At 38.2% G+C, this 26,781-nt stretch overlaps 1 protein-coding gene across 5 annotated transcripts in view; it reads right to left on the bottom strand.

Moving 5' to 3' along the window:
- nlgn3a (neuroligin 3a) overlaps positions 1-26,781 on the bottom strand; it is a 129,349-nt gene that overhangs the window by 86,740 nt on the left and 15,828 nt on the right. For 4 of the 5 annotated variants that reach the window (XM_020928243.1, XM_055159296.1, XM_055159295.1 and 1 more), the window contains one exon: positions 20,025-20,174. In XM_020928243.1, the coding sequence (XP_020783902.1) occupies positions 20,025-20,174 (150 nt within the window). Of the gene's footprint in view, positions 1-20,024; positions 20,175-21,932; positions 21,945-26,781 lie in introns of all 5 variants that reach the window. The other variant, XM_055159297.1, reaches the window with a different exon arrangement.

The following is a 26,781-nucleotide window of genomic DNA, read 5'->3' as shown; positions in this document are numbered from 1 at the left end:
TTTAACACACAAACCCTGCATACTGGAAGAAGTTCTTCTATCAGACATAAAACACTCTGTTCTGCCTTGTGGTGTCATGTTGTGATACAGGAAGTGCTCCACTGTGTTTTAAATCTTCATAGATATTCACTAGATTCATTTGGACCATTTCAGCCCTGGAATTGCCAATCTCTACTCAACAAAAGGTAAATGGGACCTGCTAACTTGAAAACTACCACTTCATGACATCACAAGGTGGAACAGAGCATTTTGAGCTTTGGAGATGTAGATAGACTAATAATAAAGGATTACTCAAACATGTGTGAAGGAAACACAACACAACTCCAGGTATGTTTTTGGTGACGTAACAGCATTATAGCATGACTTAAAACTCTTTTTTATAATATAGGACCTTTAAGGACCTTAACTCTGCAGTGGTATCCGTTAATAATGTTTAAAAGAAAAAAAAAATATCGCAATCTATATCCAAGCTAAAAGAGTTGGATCTGTGCATCTCTATAGCCATTTATTTCTCTGAGTCTGAATTGCACCATTGCTCAAATCTTCAATCTCTTTGCCTGACTTTGCATCATGGAAGCATAAACAGCCGAGCCTGTACTGTATCTAAAGCCTATATAGGTAATACCAGCAAAAGCATTGAAATCGGCCAGACAATAGTATCAGGTGATCTAAGCGGCTTCATTTAGACTGTGATGTGTTCGAATGGAGTGGTTGACAGGGTAGAAGTGGGGTGTCAACTGCCTGTTTGCGGCGCTTGGCATCTGTAGCGCTGGGAGGATGAGAGCTATATCACAGCCCATCAGTAACGCCGACGGATTATTATATTTTTTTTCTGTATGAGACTGCTGACTAGGCACTGAGCAGAATGAGGTTGAGCGAAGGTAAGGTGATAATGGGAAGACTTGCCATAAAGATGTAATAGATGTGGATTAGAGGTGGAAAAAGACACTTCTGGATATATCAGGAAGGGGCATGACTCAGAATGACTGGGCATGATTGCAGAGGAGCAGATCTATGACGGGTTTTGAAGGTTCTTTCGCGCTCTCCACTCTTATCACATTGGAACAGAGGGCAAGTCGGGATGATGGGGCCTATCACGTCAAATGAGAATGTTTGAACATGTTTTAAAGAGAGGGGCTTAATTAAAGTGGCTACTGATGACCAAACACAGACACTGTTAAAAGGATATTAATGGTGTCACAGTTACAATGTCTCAAGGTCTGAATGTGACAGAGCCAGATACAACATGTGTGTATTTGAATGTGCTCTGAATCTGGTTGTGTTGGCTGTGAGCTACTGTTTAGAGGCTGACTAAGATAAGCTGTGTATAATCACACACACACACACACACACACACACACACACACATAAAAGAATATATGTGGGCCGGTGATCTATGACTTCTGTTTACTTGTACACACAGCCTAAAGTTATCCAGATTATAATAAGAACTAATGCATATTAATTATCTGCTTCTAGATATTAATTAAGGCGAAAGATACTGCTTCACATTTTTGTATTGAATTGTTTTTATTATTTTAAACAGCCAGTTTCTGATCTGTAATAAAATGTTTTTTCCTAATCAAAAGCATACTTGTAGTTGTGTGTTTTTTCATGCACACATGTTAAGCAAACAAACAAATCCTACATATTTTTGTGTTCTTCTGTCAAAGAAAAAACATTCTGTTCCACCTTGTGATGCCATGTGGTAATACAGGAAGTGCTCCACTGTGTTTTTAAAATCCATGCACCTTCACAGATTTGCCAATCTCTCCTGATCTGAAGGTAAAAGGTAACTGTTAACTTGAAAACCGCATGATATCACAAGGTGGCACAGAGCATTTTGAGCTTTGAAGAGACAGACTAATAATAAAGGATTACTCAAACATGCGGGAATGAAACAAAACACAACTCCAGGTATGTTTTTGATGAGGTAATAACATTATAACATGGGTTAAAGCTCACAAGAATCAATTCTGTGTAATATAGGTCGTTTAAAAACCAAATCAATCTGGAGTTCTGATTTATGTTTTTGACTACCTCCAACATTTAGCATTTGACCCATGAATAAAGCAAAAGCTTTCTGCTAACTTCAGTCATTTGTGCAGAATGAATCTGATTATAATGTCTGCATAAATGTGATGACTGTGTCCTTTTTGACCTCTTTTGTAGCAATACCACATTTTTGCTGCCTTGCCAGCCCAAATTACATGCTTTACAAAGTTTACAAAGACAAATAATCTGGAACCATATGGTCTGTTTCTGTGTCAAAACAAGAAAAACAAACAAACAAACAAACAAATGTGTATTTCTGCAGAATTATTAAGAAAAGCGCTAGACTTTGTAAATCTAAGGTAAAAGAGGTTCTGTATTTGGTTTTGAATGTCTAACTGAGAATATTGGAGAGGAGATGCTTTCCTCTTTTCAAAGATGTGTGATACAAATAGTTACAGTGATTCTATCGTCTCAAAATTGGATGATTGCTTGATGACCTTCCTAAATCTAGATTGAATGTAGGAGGGACTGGCTCACCAAGCAAAGATTTTGGCTCTTCATGACTGAAGTCAAGAACAACAGGGTAACGGTCCCAAACCAAGTGAGCAAGATGATTACATAATATTATATTTGAGAGACATTTTATTTTCAATGTAACTACTGTAAGTAATCACTAGGGGTGAGATGAGACACAATTTCACAAGACAATTACCAGATTGGGTCCACGAGAATGAGACAAGACAAGATTTTTACTACTATCTAATGTATGTAGTGTGATTTAGTTCCCAAAACTGTTTTCAGAATTTGTATATATTTCATTTAATATTTTAGTTGTCATTCTAGCATTCTAGCTTTTTGTAACTACAGCTTCTCAAAAGATGCAACTCACCAGCATTCAACCCTTTTTTGTCTAATTCAAATGGGGAAAAATTGTCATCATTTCTCTCATGTGAGCACAGTCTTGTGGCAATTTTGTCTCATGAGAGTTTGTTTATATTCAACTTGCCATCAAACACTACTGCAGCCTTTATTTGAGAAACCCCCCATGATGACGAGCGTGCACAGCATCAAAGCTCATTAACAGTGATATTTTATGGGTGTGCTGATTGCTAGATTTTTGTATCCACATTTCTTATCTCATTTTTTGCCAATTGCAGCCATGTAAACATTCTTTCTGCTAAGTGCCCTTCTGTTAAATGCCTCTAACTAGCTGCATTCCCTCCTCCCGTTCTCTGCTCACTGGTATACATACATAATACCCAACGGGAAGAGTGAATAATAAAGACTTCAAATGACAGGCACGCAGCGGGGTTAATGATAAAGGTCGGCTCGCCAGCATGCCGCCGCCGAGTGTAAAGGACAAGAGCCACGAGGTCTCAGTCACACGGGCTCTTGGCCAATATCTGGGATCAGGACCCTCACAACCCCTCGCATACACAGGACACAATTCCCAAAGTGGCTCCATGTGTCGATCTCCCGTCTCAAGCTTTTATTAGTCTGGGTTAGCACTGACAGAAGCTAATACGGTTTGATATGAGGGGAAACACAGCAAGACTCATATCTGTGTAAACAAAACAGGAACATAGCAGATCTCCAGACATGAGCAACAGAAATCTTTGTACAGTACGCTTGCGAGATTGTGGGTTTTCTCGCATTTCACTCTCAATGCAGGAGCGCGGCGGGATGTTTCGACGTCTGTAGCGTTGAAAAACAAGAAAGAAAGACCCAGGAAGAGAGCGACAGGAGCAGAGACGTGGGTTTGACAGGCAGCTCCGCACAGGGAATCTCAGCCAGCACCTGAAGCCACACTCCAACAAGACACTGAAGGTTTATCAACACATTTCACAGCTATTATTCATGAGGAACAGGCACCTGACACCCACATCAGTCCTGCATGATATGTACAAGGCACTTCCTCTGAACTGCCTTCAGCCTCTCCACCACAAAGCTGCTCGCTGTGTGTCATGCTAATCTCAATTAAAGCGCTGTGTTGATTAGCCACCGCTGCTGCACTCTTTGGCAAATGTGGAAAATACTGCAGACGTCGAATGCTAAATCCAGTATTATGAGGTGTAATTTACATGGGACGCCGGTAAAGCTCTAATTATAGACTACAGTGCAGGAGCATAATGGTGACAAGAGTTTTATGTGAATCCATGCTATTTATGGAGCAATTGTTAATATGTGTTCATATTTGATGGAATGAATTACTCTAAATAGAGTAAATGAATTTGGGTGCCTATCTGCATGCATGTCTGTGTCCAGCCTGCAACCAAATAGAAACAGTCCAGCTATGCAGCTCAATGATGTGAGCTTATAAAAGTCATTGGACACCTGCACTTTCTAACTAACTAATTTGTCTTTATATCCTCTCCATGCTCCACGGTCGTGGCTCAGAGCTCTGTGTGGAGTTTGCATCTTTCTCACCATCTCTGTGTGTTTCCTCCAGACTCTCCGGTTTCCAACCCAAAACATGGCAAATCCTCCACCAACAGTAGTACTGCCCTAGTGTAGCCCAAAATCACCTATGAGCATATGATTTCCATTTTGAAATTGGAAATCAATAAAGAAGGTACTTTGCACATAGATGTCTGAAGCCAGGTGCCCTGAAGAGGGAGTGTATAATGCTCGTCAAAAATCAAAAGTATCAAAACTCTAAGTCTGACTCACAAAAAGTGAGCTTTCTTCACAGATGGCTTCTAAGTCTCAGACAAACCATTTGTCTGATGAAAGCCTCGTCACTGAACCGTTGCTCCACTGTAAATAAAGCCCACTTTTTGCTTTAAATTTTGAAATGGGAAATTTAAAATCCTGTTTCTCAATCCATAAACAAAACAGTGAAATAATATTTTCTTTTAGTTTTGAAAACTAAAATCAAAAGAATATCCAGACCACTTTGTGTCTAGCACCCTTATAGATTCCCTCTCTACTTCTGACAAGTCAGTCTCCAAAAGGCTTATACAAACAACAGATAGTGTCTTCACAGTCTCACGCCCAGACCCCTTCACCTCTCCCTGGCTCTGCACTGCACCCAAGGGCTTTGGCCTCCGCTAGTGATGAGCTTCAGTGGGCACTTGCCACAGGGTTTTCAAGGTCACACCACAAAGAAAACATGGGCAAATGGCAAATTATTTTTCATTTACATTGTGTGGAATTAAAAACTTTTTTTTGTTTTTCTTTTATTTAGTTTTTTTAAGATGAAAAAATATTTTCCATTTTGTTTTGAAATTGGTAATTTTTAAATTTTGGATTACCCATTTCAACAAAAATCAAATGGCCTTTCCTTTTTCCAGTTTGAATATGTTTTGGTTTAATGATTTATTAGTTGGGTAGTGGCAGAGTAGTTAGCGTTCCAGCTGTTGTGACTTGAGTCCGTGGGCCAGTCTCTTCATGCATCTCTCAAACTGCCTCCCACTGTCACTGCATGTGTTAGAATAATTGGTCATCGCACATTGCCTATGGCGAATGTGAGCATGAATCATTGTCTGTCAGAGTGTTTCTATGTGTTAGCACAGTGATTAATTGGCTATCGTCCAGAGTGTACCCCACCTATAGAATCAGAAATAGTCTCCAGTACCTAATGACACATAACAAGAAAGTATAATGTAACCCATATAATTAGATCCATGACAATCATTCCAATGTATAGCCTTGGAGCATTTTAACATTTTATTCTTGCCTACATACTACAGTTTATAGTGTTCTGCTCATACTGTTGCAGTTGTTTGCCCACATCAGAATCAAAACAAATCATAACATACCGCTGAGAAATGATCTCTCCACAAACTCACTGGGATGACATTTGAAGAAGTGTCGTCACATAACGGATAAATGGAAATGCCTCAGCAAACACCATTTATGGAATGTTTTCAGAAGTTTTTGTTTTTGTAAATTGTAGGTATGAACAACAATAGCAGAAATTATTTATGAAAATTGACATCAAGAAAAACATATTTACAATTGATTTAGCAAAAGAAATGACAATTCTGAAAACATACTGAGTCAGATTAACAAGCCATTTCAGTAAGGGGGATTTTTTCAGTTAAGGTTGAGTGCACATAATAAGCCTTGTACAAAGACACAGAGAAGGGGCCTAGCTCATGTCCTCTACCTGAAATGACTGTGTGTTACATAAGCAGAAGTGAGCCAGGCAAAAGGTAGTGCCCTACAGCTCCTTGTTCATAGGCTTACCACAACAAAGCCCTTCCGGTGTGCTCTAATTCTCATACATTTCCCTGCAGAGTCTCTCCTCTTTCATGGGGCTGAGGAAGAAAAGGAAGGAACGGCTCCAAAGTGGATGATTGAAAATCCCACGGATCAATTTTATACCAACAAGACTTTCTCAATAGTTTGAAGAGATGAAGTTGGACTGCTGCTGTGAGCGTTCACTAAAGGAACTGTGCATACAATGTGCGACTGTGCAGGAGGCTATTATTGCAGTTTAATGAGTGCCTCTATACGGCTCAAAGAGGACTGTGGGTAGAGAAGAGTGCAGTGGAGTTATGCATGGAGTAAAAAGGCTGACCTGTTTTTGTCACCTGTTGAAATGAGATGCCCTTCTGATTGCATTCAGCTCCATACAGTACAGCAATGTTAGAAAATATAGTGTTTTTATTCAAAGCATATTGTTTGTATTGTATTATATATAAAATAAAATTAAATAAAATTAAATAATTAGAGCTAAATAAATGAAGCGCCTCTGGCTGTATTTATGAGATGTTAACATAATGAGGCATCATTTAAAAATTCTAAGTAAATATGCACATAACTTTGTGAGGGATCATTTTAGTTGATATTTTTCTAGTTAAACCTTTCATGTAGTTTTACAGCCCTAACTTTGCTCCAGCTCTTTTGGATTCACATTTTTTTTCTGTCAATTTAAGATAATGTGTTCGGAAGTCTAGAACAAAAGATTTCTGCTAACAAAATAAACCATCTATCTAAATCTATGAATTATCCAGCCAATAAAAGGACAGGCTCGTTACAGATAGAGAAAAGAACATTGATTGAATATTGACGCAGTGTTGATCTGTAGGTGTTGATGATAAGCTACATCCATTGATTGCTTATTGATTTGTGCAGGACAATCAGGATGCCAATAAACACTTTTAATTTTGCCTGTAAGCACACATCTTTAGCACGAATCTGAAAGAAGAGAAAAACATGGCTTCCTGACATTCACTGATGCTGTAGTTAGCAGAGGAGACGCTGGATCATCACCAGAGGCACACGGTTTATCCATTTGCTAACAGAGCTAACACAGGCAGCTCTGGGCCAGAGGGCTGTTAGCAGAGTTTTGCCTGGTCCCAAGGGGGTCATCGTCTGCTCCTTTCAGGACGAGTCAATTTGGGAGGTTAGCCACTTTTTACCATCACACTTTGGCACCATATCTTAAGGTTTTGTGCCCTTCAAGATACAATTTAACCTCTGCTTCTTTTTGCCACAGACCACATACCACAACATTATCTCTCCAAGGACACCGTATTTGCTGTGTGCGTAATCTGACTGAGACATATTGCCACCTATTTGCTTACATGGCCCTTCTGTGGATACTTAGTAATAGCATAGCACATCCGTTGGTATTTTTCTCTAAATAAATCCTCATTATAAGGTGTGAGCAATTCTATGTAGCATTTACATATATTTCAGTTATTATGCTATTGCTATTTAACAAGGGGGAAAACTAGGGTACTGTCAAGTGCCTGCAAGAAGATACTGACGGAAAGGTATAGCTGTGGAGTTACTCTGTATAGCCTATTGTATGTTATAAATAACCAGGGCTACATTTTGCTGTTTAAAGCAGATCTATTATGCTAAATCAGCCTTAGAACTGTTGTTATAATTGTTTTCTCTCACTTTTTGCTCACCCAAAGTTGTATTTGGAGTGACTAGCACATGTTTGAGTAATCTTTCATTGTTTATTTTCAAGATGGCATATTGCCAATTAATCCCTGTTTTCACAGCCACCGGTATATACTGCTCAGTACTTTCTTCGTTCTCCAATTTTATTTTCTTTATCGGTGATACAAGTGGATTCGGCAACGTCATATAGTCATTTTGGTATGAGTTTAAACAAATCTGCGGCTTGCTAGTGTGATCTGCAGATGTCCATTGGAGATGGCAACTCTTTGCTGTGATGACGTTTACAGCAAAATCAGCTCCCAATACTGCATTTTTCTAGTGCAAAAGTGAGTAGATTTATTTATTTTATTAAATGCTTTTAGATTATGCGATAAAATTTTTGCAAAATATAACATAATGATCCACAGGTGTCATATTATAGCTATATAGCAGACATAAGCACAGTAGGTCTTCTTTAAGTGGGCTATGTTTTAACTAGGTATTCATCATTTTAAAACAACAAACCACATGATATATGCCTATGCTTTTGTTTATATACTGTGGGTGCCAAAATTACACTTACAGAAGTCAATGCTTTACTCAAGAATATCAGAACACAAGAATCCATTTTTGCCTGCTAATATGACTACCAGGAGATGTCATTAAAAACACTGTGGCCAGACCTTTTAGTGACACCCTCCCCCCTCTCTCTCGCTGATTGCTTCTTTCCCACCCACTGCCACCACACATCGCACTCTGTTATTCTGCCCCCTCAGCTGTCTTGCCCACTTTAATCCATTATCCCAAAACGTCCACCTACCTTAGCTTTGCAATCTCCTCCACTAACACCTTTGAGTGGCACTCTTCACCGACCACGCCCCCTACAGGTCAACACTAATCCAACCTCCTTCTCCACCCTTCTTTCCTGGCCCGGCCGTTCACCTTGTCATGTGCATGTCCTGCCTCTTGAAGCCACTACAGATTGCCGTGGCGGGCCCTTGGTGGTGGGCTATTGGAGCGCGCTGCCTCCCACACATGAGAGGAGGGCTGACCTTGGTGCTGCTGCGATGATTAATGCCTCTACAAGACCAGAAGCAAGTCCAAGTACCTGCCCGGCCAATATATATCTGCGCTCACCCGCATCGCACACAGGTCTCAGGACAAAGCAGGACAAATTTCACTTCTTATCCAACCTCAAGTGTTGTAAAAGTATTCACCATTACTTCTTGGGTTAACATTATCAATCAATTATGCTAAAAATAAATTGCCAAAAAAGCGGGTGAGTGTTTTAGTCCATTAGCACATTGAAAAGAAATGTTCAAATTATGAATTTACTTTGGAAAGGTCACTATTCAGATTTTTTGCCATAGCGATAATGGAGCAAACTCCTAGCAGCTGCAATGTTATGGTGCATTACTATGAATTTCCTTACTTAAAGTGCATTGTGTAACTTTTCTGGAGGAGGGTTTGTCAAATGCTTGTCTGGATGTGTTATTGCTTGGATTGGAATGTTTCACAGTCTGCATGAATCCTTTTATCATCATGGAGACCAAACCAGACCAAGTTGCAGATCAGATCAGTGGAGTGACAACCCTGCTCAGAGTCAGAATGCCTGTTTTTCTAGGTATTTTGGGGCTGCTAAACCACCTGTAATTGAATAAATGTACAGTAGCTCTGTCTAATGTCATACTGTGAAACATTCCAGACACAACAATAACACCTCCATGGAGACAAGCATTTGACAAAGTTTCACCCTGAGGAGAAGGAGGCATAAGTGTTTACCAACATGAAGAAAATAAAAATATCTTCAGTGATAAATATTCTACAGAACAAACCAAGCTGCTATTATGAGCTCTTACTTCATTTCAACTCTGAATACAAGTGAAAACAAAGTAGGGACTCAAAATAGTTGGTGGAAGCACAGAGCAGATGCACAGTAGGTGAAGGGAGAATAGTGCAGTCATACAAAAACAGCCGTTCACCTTTGGGTTTAAAATATCTATAGGAGTCATCTTCAAACTCTCATTCAAAGGTTTGTAAGTGAACTGACTTTGGTGAGGTTCTACCTAGAAATCCTTGGTGTTTTGTTTTCTCTCCCATCCCATGTTTTCCTTAGAGACACTGCACTGTGTCAACTCTGTATGATATGCCATCATAAGTTCAATTAAAGGGGCACCAGACCAGGCATTTTTCAGCAATAAAAATGTCTATAACTTCATAATTGAACAATTGTTAAATGTGTTCTGTGTAACATTTGGTGGAGGGTCCATCACCAACTTCTCTCCATGGAGATGTAGCCTAGAATGTTCCACAGATTGGCTCTACACTTATTTATCTCTACGGAGACACCAAATGATGCCATAGGGCCAAGTTACATGTCAAATATGTAAAGAGGTGAGTTCACTCAAAGTAAGAATGCAAGTTTTTTAATTTAATGTCATACTGGGACATTCCAGACAAAGCAACAAAATCTCCCCACCAGAAAAGATACACAGTGCAGCTTTAAGTTTAAACCTTACAAAGGAACATTCCAGGCAAAACAATAACACTTTGTGAGACAAGCATGATGAACCCTTCATCAGAAAACGTCAATAGTGCACAACAACAACAAAACCTCAACAGTAAAATATAAATATTTCAACTATTTTCACATCTAATATTCATGTCTTTCATACTCCTTGTTATAGGCAACATTTGAAGACTTTTCATCAGTCAAAAGATAGGATATTTTGTTTTAAAAGGTCCTATAGTATGCATAATTGACCACTGCAGGTTTTTTAGTCATAATATGAACAAAATGTAAAAAAAAAGTTATAATTTTATAAAGTTACAAATTGTTACCTCATCAAAAAGATACCCAGAATTGTTTTACACATGTATGAGTAATCCATTGATTTATCTGTCTACATCTCCAAACCTCAAAATACTCAACCCTGTGATGTTATGCAGCAGTAGTTTTCAAGTTAACAGCTACCCTTTACTTTAAGTCCAGCAGAGACTCTCAATTTCAGGGTTGAAATCATCCAAATGATTCTAGTCAAGTGCATGGAGTTTGAAAACATAGTGGAGCGCTTCCTGTATTGTCACGTGACATGACAAGGTGGAACAAAGTGTATTCTATTTGTGAAAAAAAAAAAAAAAAACTCGCCTAAACGTGCAGGGTTTGTGTGTTAAACATGTGCGATGATGTTTTTGATGAGAAAACAACATTATAACAGATCAAAAAATAGTGTAACATGGGCCCTTTAAATTGTTATTCAATCTGAACAGTTGAAACAATGGTGCAGTAGACGGTTTTAAATTGTTAATTGTTATGGCAAAAATCCTATTTTTTTTTTTTAAACCTCTTGCATTCACTGTAAACTATACTACATACAGTATAATAGTCACTACTGTCTAATGATTCTTTGTATTTTAACATGGCATGTAGTTCTCTATTAAACGAGTTACATCTAAAGCAGTATGACATTTTCCAGCATGCTGAAAAGGTGGATTAGTATGTGTGTGGTTGGACTGGCCTTGGGGGCAGAGTTATATATATGTGTGTTAGAACAGCTTAGTGCCTCACTGGTGAATTAATATGCAAAGAGACACAGAGGTTGAGGGCACCTTGAATTTACCTCCGCCTGTAAAACCAAGGTCATTCTGTGACTTGTATGCTATAAAACAGTCCAAATGTGAAGTATAGCAGGTCACTTTTAAGGACTGTTTAGTGTGTATTTAAAGGATTTAATGTCAGTGCACTGATAAGGGGCATCTGGCTGGGTCTGAGACAGGAGGGGTCAGACAAACTCAAATCTATTTGTGTATGCTAATAGTCTCCACCATGCACAAGTAAAGGTGAAATAATAGCAGAATTATGTTTTGTATAGGCAATATTATTCTCATTAAAGGTGCATTGTGTAACTTTTCTAGTGGAGGATCTGTCAAATGTTTTCACAGTATATTATTAAACATTTCTATCTACACTGAGACCAAACCAGACCAAGTTACAAGTTACATCTTCAAAAAGGCAACTCTGCTCACAGTCAAGTTTTTTTTTCTTTCTTTCTTTTTTTTATTTTTATTTTTAACTCATCACAATCACAAAATTTCATTGTCAGTTTTGTTACCTCCTATTTTAATTTGAAACAATAAAATTAATAAAAAAAATACAAGTAGCAGTAATACAGCTGTAATGGCTGTAATTTGAGCATTACAAACTATGTGAGCTGTTGGTCCTTGGAGAACATTACACAATAATCAGTTTAACTCTTGAGATAATTGTGGGCGTGCATAAATTGTCACAAGAGGGCAATTAGGGTTAAAAATCAAACAGAAAGAGTGTACGGTGGAACAGTTTTATTCAAATGCAAGCCTTTTGACTTAGGAAAATAAAGGACATGTAGTGAGTGGGAACTGCCAAGCGAACAGTGAACCAGCTTCATGGAGGAACAAGCAGAACTGAGGTCCCAAAGGAGAGATTTCAGTCAATGATGGGCAAAACACTATAATAATAATAATAATAATAATAATAATAATAATAATAATAATAATAATAATAATAATAATAATAATAATAATAATAACAATAATAACAACAACAACAACAATAATAATAATAATAATAATAATAATAATAATAATAATTATTATTATTATTATTATTATTATTATTATTATTAATTCAGAGTACTAACTGGATTAAAAGTATTATAAAGATATATTGGCCATAGTAAGATTTTTTTTGGTCATTTTTTTCTATTTATTTTGTTGATTTTGCATATAACCATGTGACTAAATTGTAGATAATTTAAATTGTCATTGTAAATAGTCATGTTTTTGTAGCTCTTTCAAGAAACCACTGAACCTTTCACACACCCATTCGTACAAGAGTGGGATTCGAACTGCCAACCTTCAGATCAGTGGACAAACACACTACCAATTTCTATTTAACAATAAGAATAAACTTACAGCTTTATCTTAGTCTAAATTCAGAATCTGAATTCTGATTTTAACATCCCTGTGCTAAAAATACCTTTATCCGTGTCTTTAAGATCATCTTATATCTTTATCTCTCTACAGCTTTGGCCAGCGCTTTGAGTGACTGAAAGGAAAGTGTTGTAATATTCAAAGGGCTTTAGACAGATACACGCCGTCTGCTGCTGACCACAAAAGGTCAAATATGCAGCAGTGAAGCATCTCCAACACAAACAGTGACACAAGCTCCACATTTGCCTCCAGAGAAGAGCCGCTCCATCTGCGCTCTTCATTTGGCCATCTTTGAGTCGGAGTGCTCCGTTTTCAACATGAGACGCAGGAGGCACCCCTTGACCAGATGAAAGCAATTGGCGGGTTAGCTCTTTGATGTCTTTGTAAGGCGTATTTACGTTATTTTTTCTTTGTGCTACAATCGTCTCAGCTTGTTTTGCATACTGAATAGCGCTACTGTACTGAAGAAATTGATTTTGTGTTGTTTTTTATGTCACAGTTTTCTGAAATGTCATGCTTTTGAAAAATAATGAGCTTTGTTCCAGCTTGCATTTGTTGTAAGATGAAAAGGGAAGGACAAATTCTCATTAACACTACACCAGCAATCGGAGTTCAAGTCACAAAAGTAAATAGGAATGTGTTGTTGAGCTGATGTCGAACAAGCTCACAGAATGGCTGTGTGGCTGCACACTGCACAGATAAGCCAAGTGATGAAGAGAAAAAGCCCAGTGCTTTAATATACTCATGTTAAAAGCAGGAAAAACTCAGAGGCTAATGTATAGCTCAATATTTCAATTTATCTCAAGAGACCCAAGAAAGGACATCTGGTATGAAACCTACTAAATAAATGTTGACCAAAAAAATTCAGTTGCACAAGTTTTATTGCCACGAAAGACTTTTCATTTCATTCATTTTCTCTCAGAAAACAGCTAAGTGTTATGTCATTTTGTGAACCATTCCTGAAAGACAACAACATCTCCAAGGAGAAAATTTTGGACCCCCCATGTTCAATTTGATATAAACTGACCTGGTTCTCTTGAAATGGGACTATGTTACCATGACAACATATTACCAAATATAGTTTTTAAAGAGCTAATTTAATTAGTATCATCTTAGTAATGAGTCATTGCTCTGACCTTTTATAAGCACATAATGTAATTCAATTGTATTTCCTCTGTAGTGACTAATGGCTCATTTAAGGTTGTTCTTATTTAATTGGATCATATACTGTAGGCTTTCCCAAGAGACAATGGGCTAACCCTGTTCCAAGAGTCACATTTAAGATTCCCTTTTAAAATAACAAAGTGCCTCCTTAAAATATAAAAATGTGTCCAAATTTTCCTGATTCCTGTTTTTGATGGCCTTCTGTAGACATTTCTAGATTTTGTTCATTTTTAAAAATGTTTTTTTTATGAACAAAACCCAATTTCTCTAATTAATTTTTGCATGAGTGGTAAAAACCATAAACCCATCATAACTCCAGTCCATCATAAGTACCCAGACCATCGATGAAACTTTAAGGATTTTAAGAGGACATAAGCATTGAACTTTATAAGCATTTTGAAGCATTATATGAGCAGATTGTGCCAGAATATTACTGATAATTTAGTAGTCATTTGTGCAGATGTCTTGTGCTCAGTATTATCCACATTTAGTTAATCAACAGTTCTCAGCCATTTCAAAGCAAGTGGAGGAATCCTCTGAAACACGTTCAGAACAATAGAGCGTGCGTCCTCCCTGTGAGCTGCAGCCAGCTGTCTACAGCTGGAGCTCATATTTTGGCAGTGATTTGTAGAAAAGCATCAACAAGTCACAGACTGGAGCAAGAAGACATGACTGCAGTCCCACACTCCCCAATGCGAACACACAATGAAGAAATGGTTTTGTTTTGTGCTTCATTTGGATTAATTCTTCAAAAAGTTAAAACACATACAACATTCAAACTCAAGTCTCACTGTAGTTCCTTTTTCATGTGAACTCAAATGGCCGACACTTGTAAACTTCACAGTGTTTTTAGTGGGACCTTGAAAAACTAAAGGAGTTTGTCAACTCTTTAAAAAATATTTGCTTTCATTTTAAATTACAATGTATTATATAAATGTAATAAATTGAGACTAAATCTTACGCAAACTGTTAGATGAATGAGACCGTGAAAGTCATTGTCTTATTGCACACACTGAATAACTAGAAAGTCATTGTTAAGTTACTTGTACAGCTGTGCACTCCTATACAACAGCATAGCTGAGGTTATTTTGATAGTATCTGACCTTTTCTTTTGAAAAAACTGAATAAGTTGGGTGAAGTAAGGTGACAGCCTGTGCGGTGTGGCCATAAAATGGCTGTGATCCCAGAGATATGTCAGATAGACATCAGAGGTCACATATAAACTCTGAGCAGTGTGCACAGGTACACAGTGTACTTGTGCGTCCTCTCAAAGCCCTGACTGACATCACACATCTCACCTTGGCTTTTGGCACGCTGGCAGCCTTTGTTCATTTTTAATGCATTTGGAAACTAGTAATTAAGTCCCCTCCCCCAACGGACTGGGAAATTGACATGCTCTGGAGAGCCAGTGAGTAATTATATTTGTAAAGAGCAGTGATACAAGATACTCCCCCCTGACTGGGACTCATTACACATCATTAGAGAGGCGCGGCCATAGTGAGCTACACGCCCACCCCACACACATACGCACACACACACACACACACACACACACAGGGCAGAAGGGGCTAAGGCGCACACACACAAACTGATCAATGAACAAACCCAAACACTGCTCTGTCTAAACACACTGTGATCTGACCCCAGAGCCTGATGCTAAAAGGACACCTGCTCTCTCCATGTGCTGTCTGCTGATAACCAGGCAGAGGTGGGTCAATAAATAATTACTGATCAAATCTCAATCTTATAAACTGCAAACATCTGAAATATGAAAGTTTTCAAATGAGTCCTCAGGAGAAGTATGGCCCAATAATCACAGCATGAGCATCAGGTGGAGGCTGCAGGGGCCAAACTTACTGCACTTTAATTGGAACAGAAGTGCTGGCAAATCACTGCAGACTTGTTAGGACTCTGCTTGCTGTTTCCTTTCTGCTGAGATTCTGTGGGTTCCACACTTTACGTGCCTGGGAGTGGCTCACAGTTCTCCCATAGGGGTTAGCTGTACTGCTCTGTACACACTATTATACAACTTGTTCTATCCTTTCAAAAACAATACTTGTTCATATTTTTACTCCATTCAATGACCACTAAAACCTACAACCTGCATTCTGTGGATTTCTTTTCAACAGGTGATCTTGGAGGCACCACTTACATTGTACAAAGCCAAAAGAGTTACCTCAGCCCAGTGCACTCTGCTAATGGAAACGCTTTCTAACAAAAACTACATTACCAAATCTCCCTAATTCTGCTCCCTTTTAATGAACTGAAAAGCACTAACACTGCAATTACAGCAGCTGCAGTAATAATATGCAAATGATATTAGCATCTTTAATAGCTGTAGATAAATAAAACATCCCTGAATTCGATTTAGTGTTTCCAATTTGTCGATTTCTCCTGTGGAATACATTTTAGCCCTTTGCAAATACAATTCCCTGAGATTTAGAGAGCGGTCTGCTATTGTTTCTGTAGAAATAGTGAAATATTCAGAGTGTTTGGCTTTCAAAGGTGTTTACTGCATTATTAATGCCACATTCAGATTGCTCAGGGAGGACGAGGAGAGCTACAGTATTTTAGTAGCACAGAGCCTGGTTTGACTTGTCTGTCTTCACTTTAAACTCATTATCTTGTCTAATTCACTAGGCCGCCATTATTCCCCCGTCCCTCTAAGCAGCCTAATTAAAAGAGCTTTGGTTTTTTATTAATATGCAATTATTTATTTATTTATGTGCTCCTTTCTATGGCACAGTAAGAGGCTGCATATGTCGAACAAAAGAGGGAAGAGACACAAGTGTTCTGATCAGCATCATCTTTCACCAGTACTGCAAAGTAACTTATTATCTTTCAAATACAGTATAATTGATAATATTTTTATTTTTATTTATCAAGTAAGCTACATTGTATTTTCAAACTACTAAGTCATTTTTGCCCCCATTTCCAAACCAGCCATAAAGTCCGGTCATTAGTAAACTATCATAAAGCATATGAGCAAATGTGATTATATTTTACCATCATAACTATTTTGCTTGAATACTAATACTACAACTGTGGATAATTTGGAGGAGGCCTATTTCATGTAGTAGTTGTTGGTATCAGTGGTAACATTGTAGTAATATATTGCAGAATATCTCTAGCTACAATATTACAGGCACATATTAGGTTCTTCAAACCGTGCCATTCAGTTTGCTGTATGTATCAGTGAAACACTTAACAGAGATTAGCTTGGATCAATGCTAACAGTTATAGCCTTATCATTTATGTAAAGGCAAAAAGAAATAAATTGAAGACATGCAATTATGATTTGTCAAGTACGTATGGCTTTATGAGAGGAAATCTTCAGTCGGCTTAAAGCAAATTGGCCCATCATACAATCTATCCCTCTCTCTCTAGCCTTGGTTGTGTTTACTTTGTGTGTGTGTGTATGTGTGTGTGTACATGTGAGAGTGCGTACAGTTTAAAGTACCACAGGGAGATTATCAGACCAGGCTAGTGATGGACATTATCGCTCCCTACATGCATCACTTCTTCTTGTTTCTCAGAATGGCTGGCGGGCAGAGGGCAAAGCAGAGCACATTGTCGACCGTGTGTGTGTGTTGTGTGTATTTATGCCACAAAAATCGTACTATTTTTGTGTGGTATTTTGGACTATGTGACGTGTGAGGGTGCGTGCATGTAGAATGACATTTAGTGAAAATGTGCCAAGCGCTGGGAAAAAAACATCTGACTCATAATTGAAGTGCCATGAAAGAAATATGATCATGAATTTGAATTAGGCTTGTGTGCTGGTAGCTATGAACAAGGCGTACAGCGAAGGAGCACATCCAGCTAAGGAGATCGTGGTAATATACAGCTATGCCTTACCAATGGGTGACACTTACAAATAATACATCAGGAATTTATGTTAAAAAGATACAACGAATGAAAGCAGCAACAAGTGAAGATAAAATGGATAGTCCAACCAGCTCACACCACTGTTGAAAACAGCACAGGTTGACAAATGTATCACTGTGAATGCCAAAGAATAAATTGACTTTCTCTGTGTGTCTTTGGCACAATGCACACATACAAATGCCATGTTTTTGAAGGTATAATAGGACATTGGCTCTATGCTATACATTCAAAGGTGCACTACACTACCAATCAAACGTTTGAATCCAATTTTTCATTTATGTTTCTAGTATTTACACTGTAGATTCTAACTGAAGGCATAAAAAATTATGAGTGGACACATATGGCAAACAAAAAAGTCAAAATAACTGGATTTAAAAAAAATAACAACCACCCTTTGCTTTAAACTCTGGTTTACACTTTGGTTGACACTAACATGGCACAGCTGTAAAGTCCAAGCGTTGTCAACAAAACACAGGGTGGTTACTGTGAGGATTTGAATGTAAAATCTAATTATTTAACTTGTTTACATCATTGTTTGCATTACATTGTTTACAGTTGCATCATCTAATTCAATGTATTTTGTATGTATATACAATGTAGAAAGTGATTAAAAATTCATATTTGAATTTTTTGAAAATAAGGTGTGTACACACACTTTTTTTTTTTTTTTTTTTTTTTTTTTTTGGATTTGTCACCAACTCGCCTCCATGGAGTTTCTATTTCTTTACCTTGAATGGTTCACAGTATGGCTTAAACTGACCTAACATGCACTTATTCATTTGCAGGTGCTTCTAAAGAAAAATTATACCTTGAAATATTAATACTTACCATGAGTGGGGTCGCCTCTCCACAGATATGACCTGCAACTTGTAAACTGGTCTTCATGGATATAGATACATTTATTGTCATACTGTGAAATATTTGTGGCACATCTCCATGGAGACAAGCAGGTCTGGGACAGTCCACCAGAAAATTTACATAATACATCTTTTAAATGACAGATATAACATACTGAATACTACCATCACTACTATTAACCCACTGAGTGTAAACAAAACAAAATAGTTATAGTTAAGAGTTTGTCATTGAGACCTTTTCATGTTGCTACTGATGGTTCAGAATTAGCCCCAAATAGACTGATAATGGGTATTTGAGTTGATAATTTAATGTAAATCTCTCTAGTATTATGTCTAATTAGATTATTTAGGGCTCAAATTAAATATGCATTGAACCCCAAGGACAGAATATGTGACTGTGAAGAGGAGCACAACATGATCTAATGAAAAAACAATTGAGTCTGCTGTTGAATTATTAATTTTGTCATATATCAGGCATGAATAAAAAAAGATTTAAACAAAGTGACTCAACCTAACAAAGAAAACATCTGCTCTTACTGTACTATTCTGCACAACAAGGCAAGCTACACCATCTGTGTTAGTGGCCTATTTGTAAAATTAACTTTGAAATCGACGCTATTACAAATACTTTTCATATCAGCTTTGTTCAGAACAGGAAAAACACTCCAGCAGACTCATCAGTCTGTGCGCTAGCACCTGCCATCCATTTAGGCCAAATCTGAAGCAACGTTTTCAAAAAATGCAAATGACAACATGCAGATTTCATTTTATATCCAGTAAGTGTTTGTTGGCCAAGCACTCTAAATGTAAAAAATGTGTGAGCGGGGAAATCAACTGTGTCAGAGAGATGGATGGAATAGGTACAAAGCATTGGTAGTGTGCTAACAAACTCCATTTTGTGTTGCTGCAGCTGTTTCCATGGAGCTCCCTCTCCCTCCTCTCCCTCCCTCTCTCTCTCTCTCTCCTTCACACAAGTGTCTGAAAGAGGATTCAGCTGCGCCAGTCAATCTGCACCATCCACAAGTCCGCGAGAAAAACCCTTCACTGCCTGTAGCACACTCCTCTCACACCACCCCATTTTCAAACTCATTACAATAATTTCTTTATTTATTCCTAAACTGCATCCACGAAAACATTGAGCCTACTTTCAGAGAACTCAATTAATCTACATTTGTGTAACACCTTAAACAGGGAAGCCTTGTAACTAATGCTTCATCGGTGACAATCTTTGCTTTTCACACCTATAGCGTGACCTACTAACATGCCCCAGAAAATGTCCTTGAAGAATTATGGAGAAAGGGTGCTTACCCAGGACGCCAACGCGGTAGTTGAGAGTGATCACGATGACATTTCCATAGCTGGCCAGCACACTACCATCGATCATGTTGCCGGTCCCCTCCATGTAGGATCCCCCGTGGATGTAGACCATCACCGGCTTGGCTCCAGTGTCTCGAATGTCTGTAAGAGTGGCCATGGTTAACACATGCTCATTGGCTCATTGGCCAAGTCCGCAGCAAAAAGGTCAAAGTAGTATGAAATGTTTAGGATGCAGACAGACAAGAGAATGGGCAAGCTCTCTCCCAGATACCAGCTGTCTGAAGAATTTAGGCTGTAGGGCTTTGTGCTGCTAAAATAAAGTCTACATTTTATAATGCCTGGACTTCAGAGTTAAAGCTTAAACAAATCAATATAGAGACTGTTTGAAAACCTAAATATTGGATTGGCTTTTTCATTTTGCATAGCTGTGTATCGAATAGTAAACTTAATCCTTCTTGTTGCTCTCTGTAAAACCTCAGGTAGATCAATAGACACAAATTATGCACACATTTATGTTGCAAGGCATCGACAAGTTCCAGCTTAAAGCCCCACCACATAATTTTTTAGAACAAAAAGACTAAAATAAAAGCCTTTTTTACTGTGAGTGGACTTGCATCTCCACAAACCTGACTCTTACTTGGTCTGGAGGAGGACTCCTCCTGCTTGTTTCCATGGAAATGTAGTTGTTCTGTAGTATGACATAAACCTTGGATAACGTTTTAAAATTTGATTTTAACATTCAATTTCCATGGAATCATGCATGTAACGTGCCGCCTCAGAAAAATTACGCAGTGTTGCTTTATGACTAAACAACATTTTAAAATAACAGCAATATTTGAGTTTTTATAATATGACTGTCATGCATAACCATGCATAGTTTATGAAAGCAACACAGCATGATCCTCTTTGTTCTAGAAAATGTTCATCTGAATAATGAACTAAATAAAACAATCACTGCTGTGGAGTTATTTACCGCCAACTGTTAGTGTTCATTTTGGTGGTGCCCTCTAGTATGTGCTTCCCAATATAGACACGTAGGAAGCCATTAGAGGGGATAAAAAGAGAGGTGGTCTGACACATCTTCTAACCAGGGAGGGGGCTAATCTGGCCCGATGGTGATAGGGAAAAAGCACCAGCTAATTACACAGTGGGACCATGCTCTTTTGTACACACAGTCTATCTCCGTGTAACAATTTATTTGCTCTGGTCCTTCCTGCCAGTTAAGTTTGTGCTTGGTTTCAGTAACATGTTGTTTATTTGAGCCCCCAGACCAGAGCTTGATAACCAATCTGAACAACAGTCAAGTCACATAACGGGGGAAGGACAAAAACTGGAGTAAACATCTGTGAAGACTGACATGGTAATTGATTAAAATACACAAATTTTAAATAACTCAAATCATACTGTATATTGAAAACTTGCATAGAAGTGTAACAAAGGAATAATTGCGTCTATTTTAATTTTGCAGTCTGATATTTGACATAAAAGATTCTTGTAAATCTTCCCAGATTTTTGGAACAATTTTCAGAAACTAATTAACTTCGAGAGCCAAGTCTGGATGGATTATAGATTTGGAAGTGCAACCTGCATATTAGCCATTTTGTCAAAACAAAAATATTGTCTTCTACAAGGGGAGATGGTATGATAGGGTGACAAACAAAAGCAAAAATAAGAGGGACTAAGGGTGAAATGAACAACTTGTCGTGATTTTAGCTCAACAGAAGATTTATAGTTGTGATCAAGGTGGAGCGACCAAAAGTGAAAAAAAGCACATTGAAAGGTTTTTGGAGAAACAATTCCTCTGTCTGAAGGGATAGAGTGAAATACCTAGCGCTGTGAAGACCTCTCATTTTTACTATACCGCCTTTAAAGCTGCAATCCACCCATCACCACCCATACCCCCCTCTGTCTCTCCTTTTGCATGGACAACTCACTGTCTTTTTTTATCTTGCGTGCCTATAAACCAGAGTGGTCAGAATAAAAGTGGGTGGGATTTCAAAACAGGCAAAAAAGACAAAGCTATATACACAAACAGATGCCGTATGAATTGTTGCAGCAAAAATACACAGGGAGTAATGGGTTCTGATTTTTAAGGGGGTGGTATTGTATTCTGGTTGCTATGGTGACAGAGAGCCAAAATTTATGCTCCTCAAGAATCACATCCCACATCCACCCATCTGTATGCCCTGCTTGTTATAACCGATCACATTAGCATGCCCAAGCTAAGCTACGCAAATGCATTTTCTCAATAACCCCTATTCAAGAGTTCAGCCTGGATTCATGGTTTTCTTTTAGCTGTTCGTGGCCCCATTATACTTAGAAGCAAAACAATAGCCTGCATTATATATGATCCAGACGTATTTATGATTTGGTTTTATCTGGCTGGTATCTGAGAGGGCTCTTTTATAGTGAAATGGGATTTACAGCCAGCTCCATGCACACATCCATTTGATGAAAAGGTGGCTACAGTAAAAAAACAGCATCACAACATCCCTTGGTGAAATAACACATAAAGAGGAGGGAGGAGAGGAAAAAGAGATTAGTCATGTCAGTGTTATCAGTCACCTCTTTTGTTGATTCACATTGGGTCGCCATGACAACATAGCATTTGATTCAAAATTTAGTTCAATATTTTTGTTTCAGTATAACCATATATATTTGTAAACTGCTTGAATAAGTGGTAAATTTTTGTTTTTTTATGCTACTGCGCGTGGATAATTTGGCCAATCAAGTTTAACATTTGCAAAACATAATATGGCACATTTGAAAACTTGCCAGATTGAAAAATGTAAATCAGGGTCAGATGTATAGGCTTCAGTGTATTTACGTAAAAACTTATATATATTAAATACAGCCTGTATTAGTGTTATAATTCAAATTAAATGTAGGTCATACAATAAGTGCATATCCTATATGTGTAGGCTACTGAATTAAAAAATATTGTTTAATTGTATCATGGTTTTGGTTCTCTGGTCTTCAAAGCCTTGTTGCTTCTGCTAAAAAGGACAAAAAAGTTGATTAATGCAGGTAAACATCAACAATCCATGCACAAAAAGTAACTTAAGTATAAGGCAAAACAGACAACAAAATATAGAGTAGTAAAAAAGGTTACTGCAAAAGTACTCCATATACTTTGGTGTGTCTTTTGCGTGTTTGAAGTATACTGCATGCTGAACAGCAGGGTACATGTGGTATACTTATTCTAGTTTTATTATATGAACAAATAAATATAAAATGATTGCACGCAGATCAACACTCACTTTGCTGTCTAAAATTTAAAGGTGCACTATGTAACTTTTTGGTTGAGGGTCCGTCACCTGCTTGTTTCTATGGGTATGTCATCACTCTGCCTAGAATGTTGACAGTATGACATTAAACAGCTCTAACTTACTTTTATTCAATTACAGGTGGTTTTATAGCTCAAAAAATTCTGACTTTAAGGAGGGCTGCCTCTGCACAGATCTGACCTGTAAGTTGGTCTGGTTTGGTCTCCATGAAGATAGAAATGTTTAATGACATACTCTAAAACATTCCAGACAAAGCAATAACATCTCCATGGAGGAAAGCATTTGACGGACCCTCCAGCAGAAAAGACAATGCAACTTTAAACAAATAAAAAATGGAAGTGATTAAATTAAGATCATTTCCACAGAGCTTCTAAACACTTCACTCCTTAGTAGCTCTATATTCACCTATGCTCAATCAAATGCAATGCAAATGGACACACTCTACCACAGACAGACATGGGCCACATCAGAACAAGCTGAACTCCTTATTCCTTTATAGGTGCAGTGGTGTGGTCGCAGACTGATTGGTGTTCCAGTGGGAGGCGTAACTCAGAAGCAGACTTGGGCCCGGAGTGTTGTTGCTTCCAGGAAAACTCAGCAGGATCTCTACAGGCACACATCCTTCACCTAGTGGCCATATTGCTTTTTTTCTCCCTCCCAACTTCACCTCAATCGCTCCATCCTCCCTGTCTTTAGTTTGGTGAAAACAGTCATATATCTGATGTTAAGCACTATACACAGAGCTGGCCTTGACACTTCATTGCAAGACGGGGACAAAGTGAGATGGCATGGACTGTGTCAACACTTGCTGGGACATGGCGGCTGTCAGCGGCTATCGGGGAGGTCCGAGCTGGTGGTGGTGGTGGGGTGGGGGGGTGGAGGGGGCATGTACCCTACTGTAGAGCTGCTGTCAGGCCTAGGCTTCATGCTTGGATTGGAACAAGTCCATTACGCCCATGTTCCTGTTTAAAAAGTGCACATGCTTTATCGAAAATGTTCCCTCCAAAGCGAAGTAATTACATGGCAGTCGTCTGTGTGGTTGTACTAGTCCACCGCATGTCGGTGAAAGTGAGATAGCAGCACAAGGCCTTGTGGAAATAGAGTGAGACTATAAATGTACAAATTCTATAAATAAGCAGTGAGTTTGCACATCATCAGGTGTGCAGCTCCATATGCATTGGTACAGTATGACAGACAACCAGAATAGCTGGCATTTCTCTTGTGTCAGTCAAGGTGATATACAGTTCATAAAGTAATGCGCTCAGATAAGTTTGGAGTTTGGAGACAACCTTACCCATTCATTTTCATGAGATCAAACTTGTAACATCAAATTTACTAACTCTTCATGGTAATTAGGCTACCACATAGCCGCTTAAAGCCTTGACAGCTTACTTTGCACATCCAAATCAGGCTTATATCATTTCTCAAAAGTACTTTATTTTTGGACAGGGATGCTCTGGTCTCAGAAAGTTGTGAAAAGCACTTTCAAATTCATCGCTATGAATAATTATATGCTAGGAATTATTTTTGGGCCACTACCACAAACAGTTTAAAATGAACTAATTCTGCTTCTAATATACCTCTATCCTTTTGATGGTCATTTTTAATTCTTCCTCTGAGAATGTATTGTAGTTTGCTGATATTATAGCAGCATCCTTGAGATACTAAAGAAGACTATAAAGTAAATCCATACAAGGCAAAGGAGCTGTTAAAATTGAGTTTATGTCCACACTATGAATCCTGACATCTCCTCAGAAAATAATGGAAGATATGACCTTTGTGTGAAGGTGACTAGTGCCTGTGTGTTTATGACTTACATATGGTCCTGAGAGCAGCAGAGAGCACTGTATGTGGGTTATAACAGGAAGTAGTGAACAGAAAATACTGCATGGGAAGGGGAAGAGCCACACTGAAGGATATTGGACGCCACTGAATTGGAATAAGGCTCTATGGCACTACTTCTATTTTACTTCTATGGGGTATTGATTTCTAGCACATAACATATTTAGATCACCAGATTACTTTTTATTGTTTTGGAAATGCTATATTTGTTTAAAACAACATAGTAAACAGTTTCACTTTAGGATGCTCTGAGTCCCCTCTCTCTTTGCTCCCCTTGTTAAGTCATTTCCCCTTCAGAGCGCTATTACAACACAATCAGCATGGGTGATGTAGGCTTCTGGGCTGAGAAATACACAGAATCTTTCAGCTAACCAAAAGTAGGGTTCAAATAGGGCTCTGAAAAGATCACTAAAATACTTAAACATGCATGGATGACATCTAAAACCTGAACATGAAAACCTGTCCACCAGACATCAAATCATGCCAATGGTTTAAGCAACAATTTAGAAATGTCAGTGTAGAAAGGTCAGTTTGCTTTTTTTTTTTATTAAATAGGATGGAATAAATACCAAACCCTAAATTGTATTTCATCTTCACAAATAATATATTTTGTGATAAAGCATTTCTGTAAGCATTTGCCCAACTAAACTTATGACTTTGCCTTCATCAAAAAGTGCCCATCATAACCTCTCATTAAATAAAGAAATTATGTAAAATATAGTTGAACAAGTAAACCAGGTTTTTAATATCACCCACATGCATATGAGTGGTTATCATATCATTCCTTGATGTTTTATATTTTGTGATATTTTGTTTTTAATCCTAATTTCTCCACTGAAACTGCATTATGTTCCTCTTCATAATATTTGCCTCCAGTTTGCCTCAATTTCAAAATGTAGAATGTATTTCTTTAGGAACCTTTAAAGGGTCTATAGCCTTTACATCTTTTACAAAGAAACTGGTATGACCTGCTTTGATTCTGATGTGAAGAGAAAGCTTCATGTTTAAGACAGCTTTTGGCTCCTGGTGTTCAAACTCATTTGACTTTCAGGAGCTCTGTTGTCTTTGGTGTGAGCTTGGATACAACATAAAACCCTGTGAACAGCTGAGGGCAGAATACTAATAATCATATTACACAAGTGCAATAGGGCGGGCCCTTATACATATTGTAGGGAATTACATAAGGAAGCAGTAAAAATGCCTTGGCAAAGTAACTCAAAGCTCATCTGCCTTGTTCTTTTCTCCAGAGCTTTCAAAAGCAGCCTGTTTTTGCATGTTTTTGCCTTGCCAATTATTCGTTGCCACTCAAGAGTAAAGGACAAAGGGGGAGCGATGACAGTAACATACTGGCTTCAGCAGCCTTTGAAATGACTCAAATGATGCCCTTGTGGATCAGCCATTAGCAGCAATGCTTATCTAAGAAACAGGCCAGGCAGCTGCACCATCCCAAATATCTGCACATAAGTGCACATGCAGGGCCCTATTTCTCATCTGTGCCACATCACACAGACTGAGTTAGTGGCTAAGAGAGAGTCTCGTGTGTGAACTACTGCATTCTGCAATCTGCCACATCCACTCTGTTAGAGACAGTATGCAAGTGACATGTTTAGGAAAAATGT

The sequence above is a fragment of the Boleophthalmus pectinirostris genome, unplaced genomic scaffold (genome assembly GCF_026225935.1).
Source record: "Boleophthalmus pectinirostris isolate CB_2022bp ecotype Guang Dong unplaced genomic scaffold, ASM2622593v1 HiC_scaffold_23, whole genome shotgun sequence".
NCBI lineage: Eukaryota > Metazoa > Chordata > Actinopteri > Gobiiformes > Gobiidae > Boleophthalmus > Boleophthalmus pectinirostris.
Note: the sequence above shows the minus strand (reverse complement) of the source record. Positions and strands in the feature narration are given on the sequence as shown.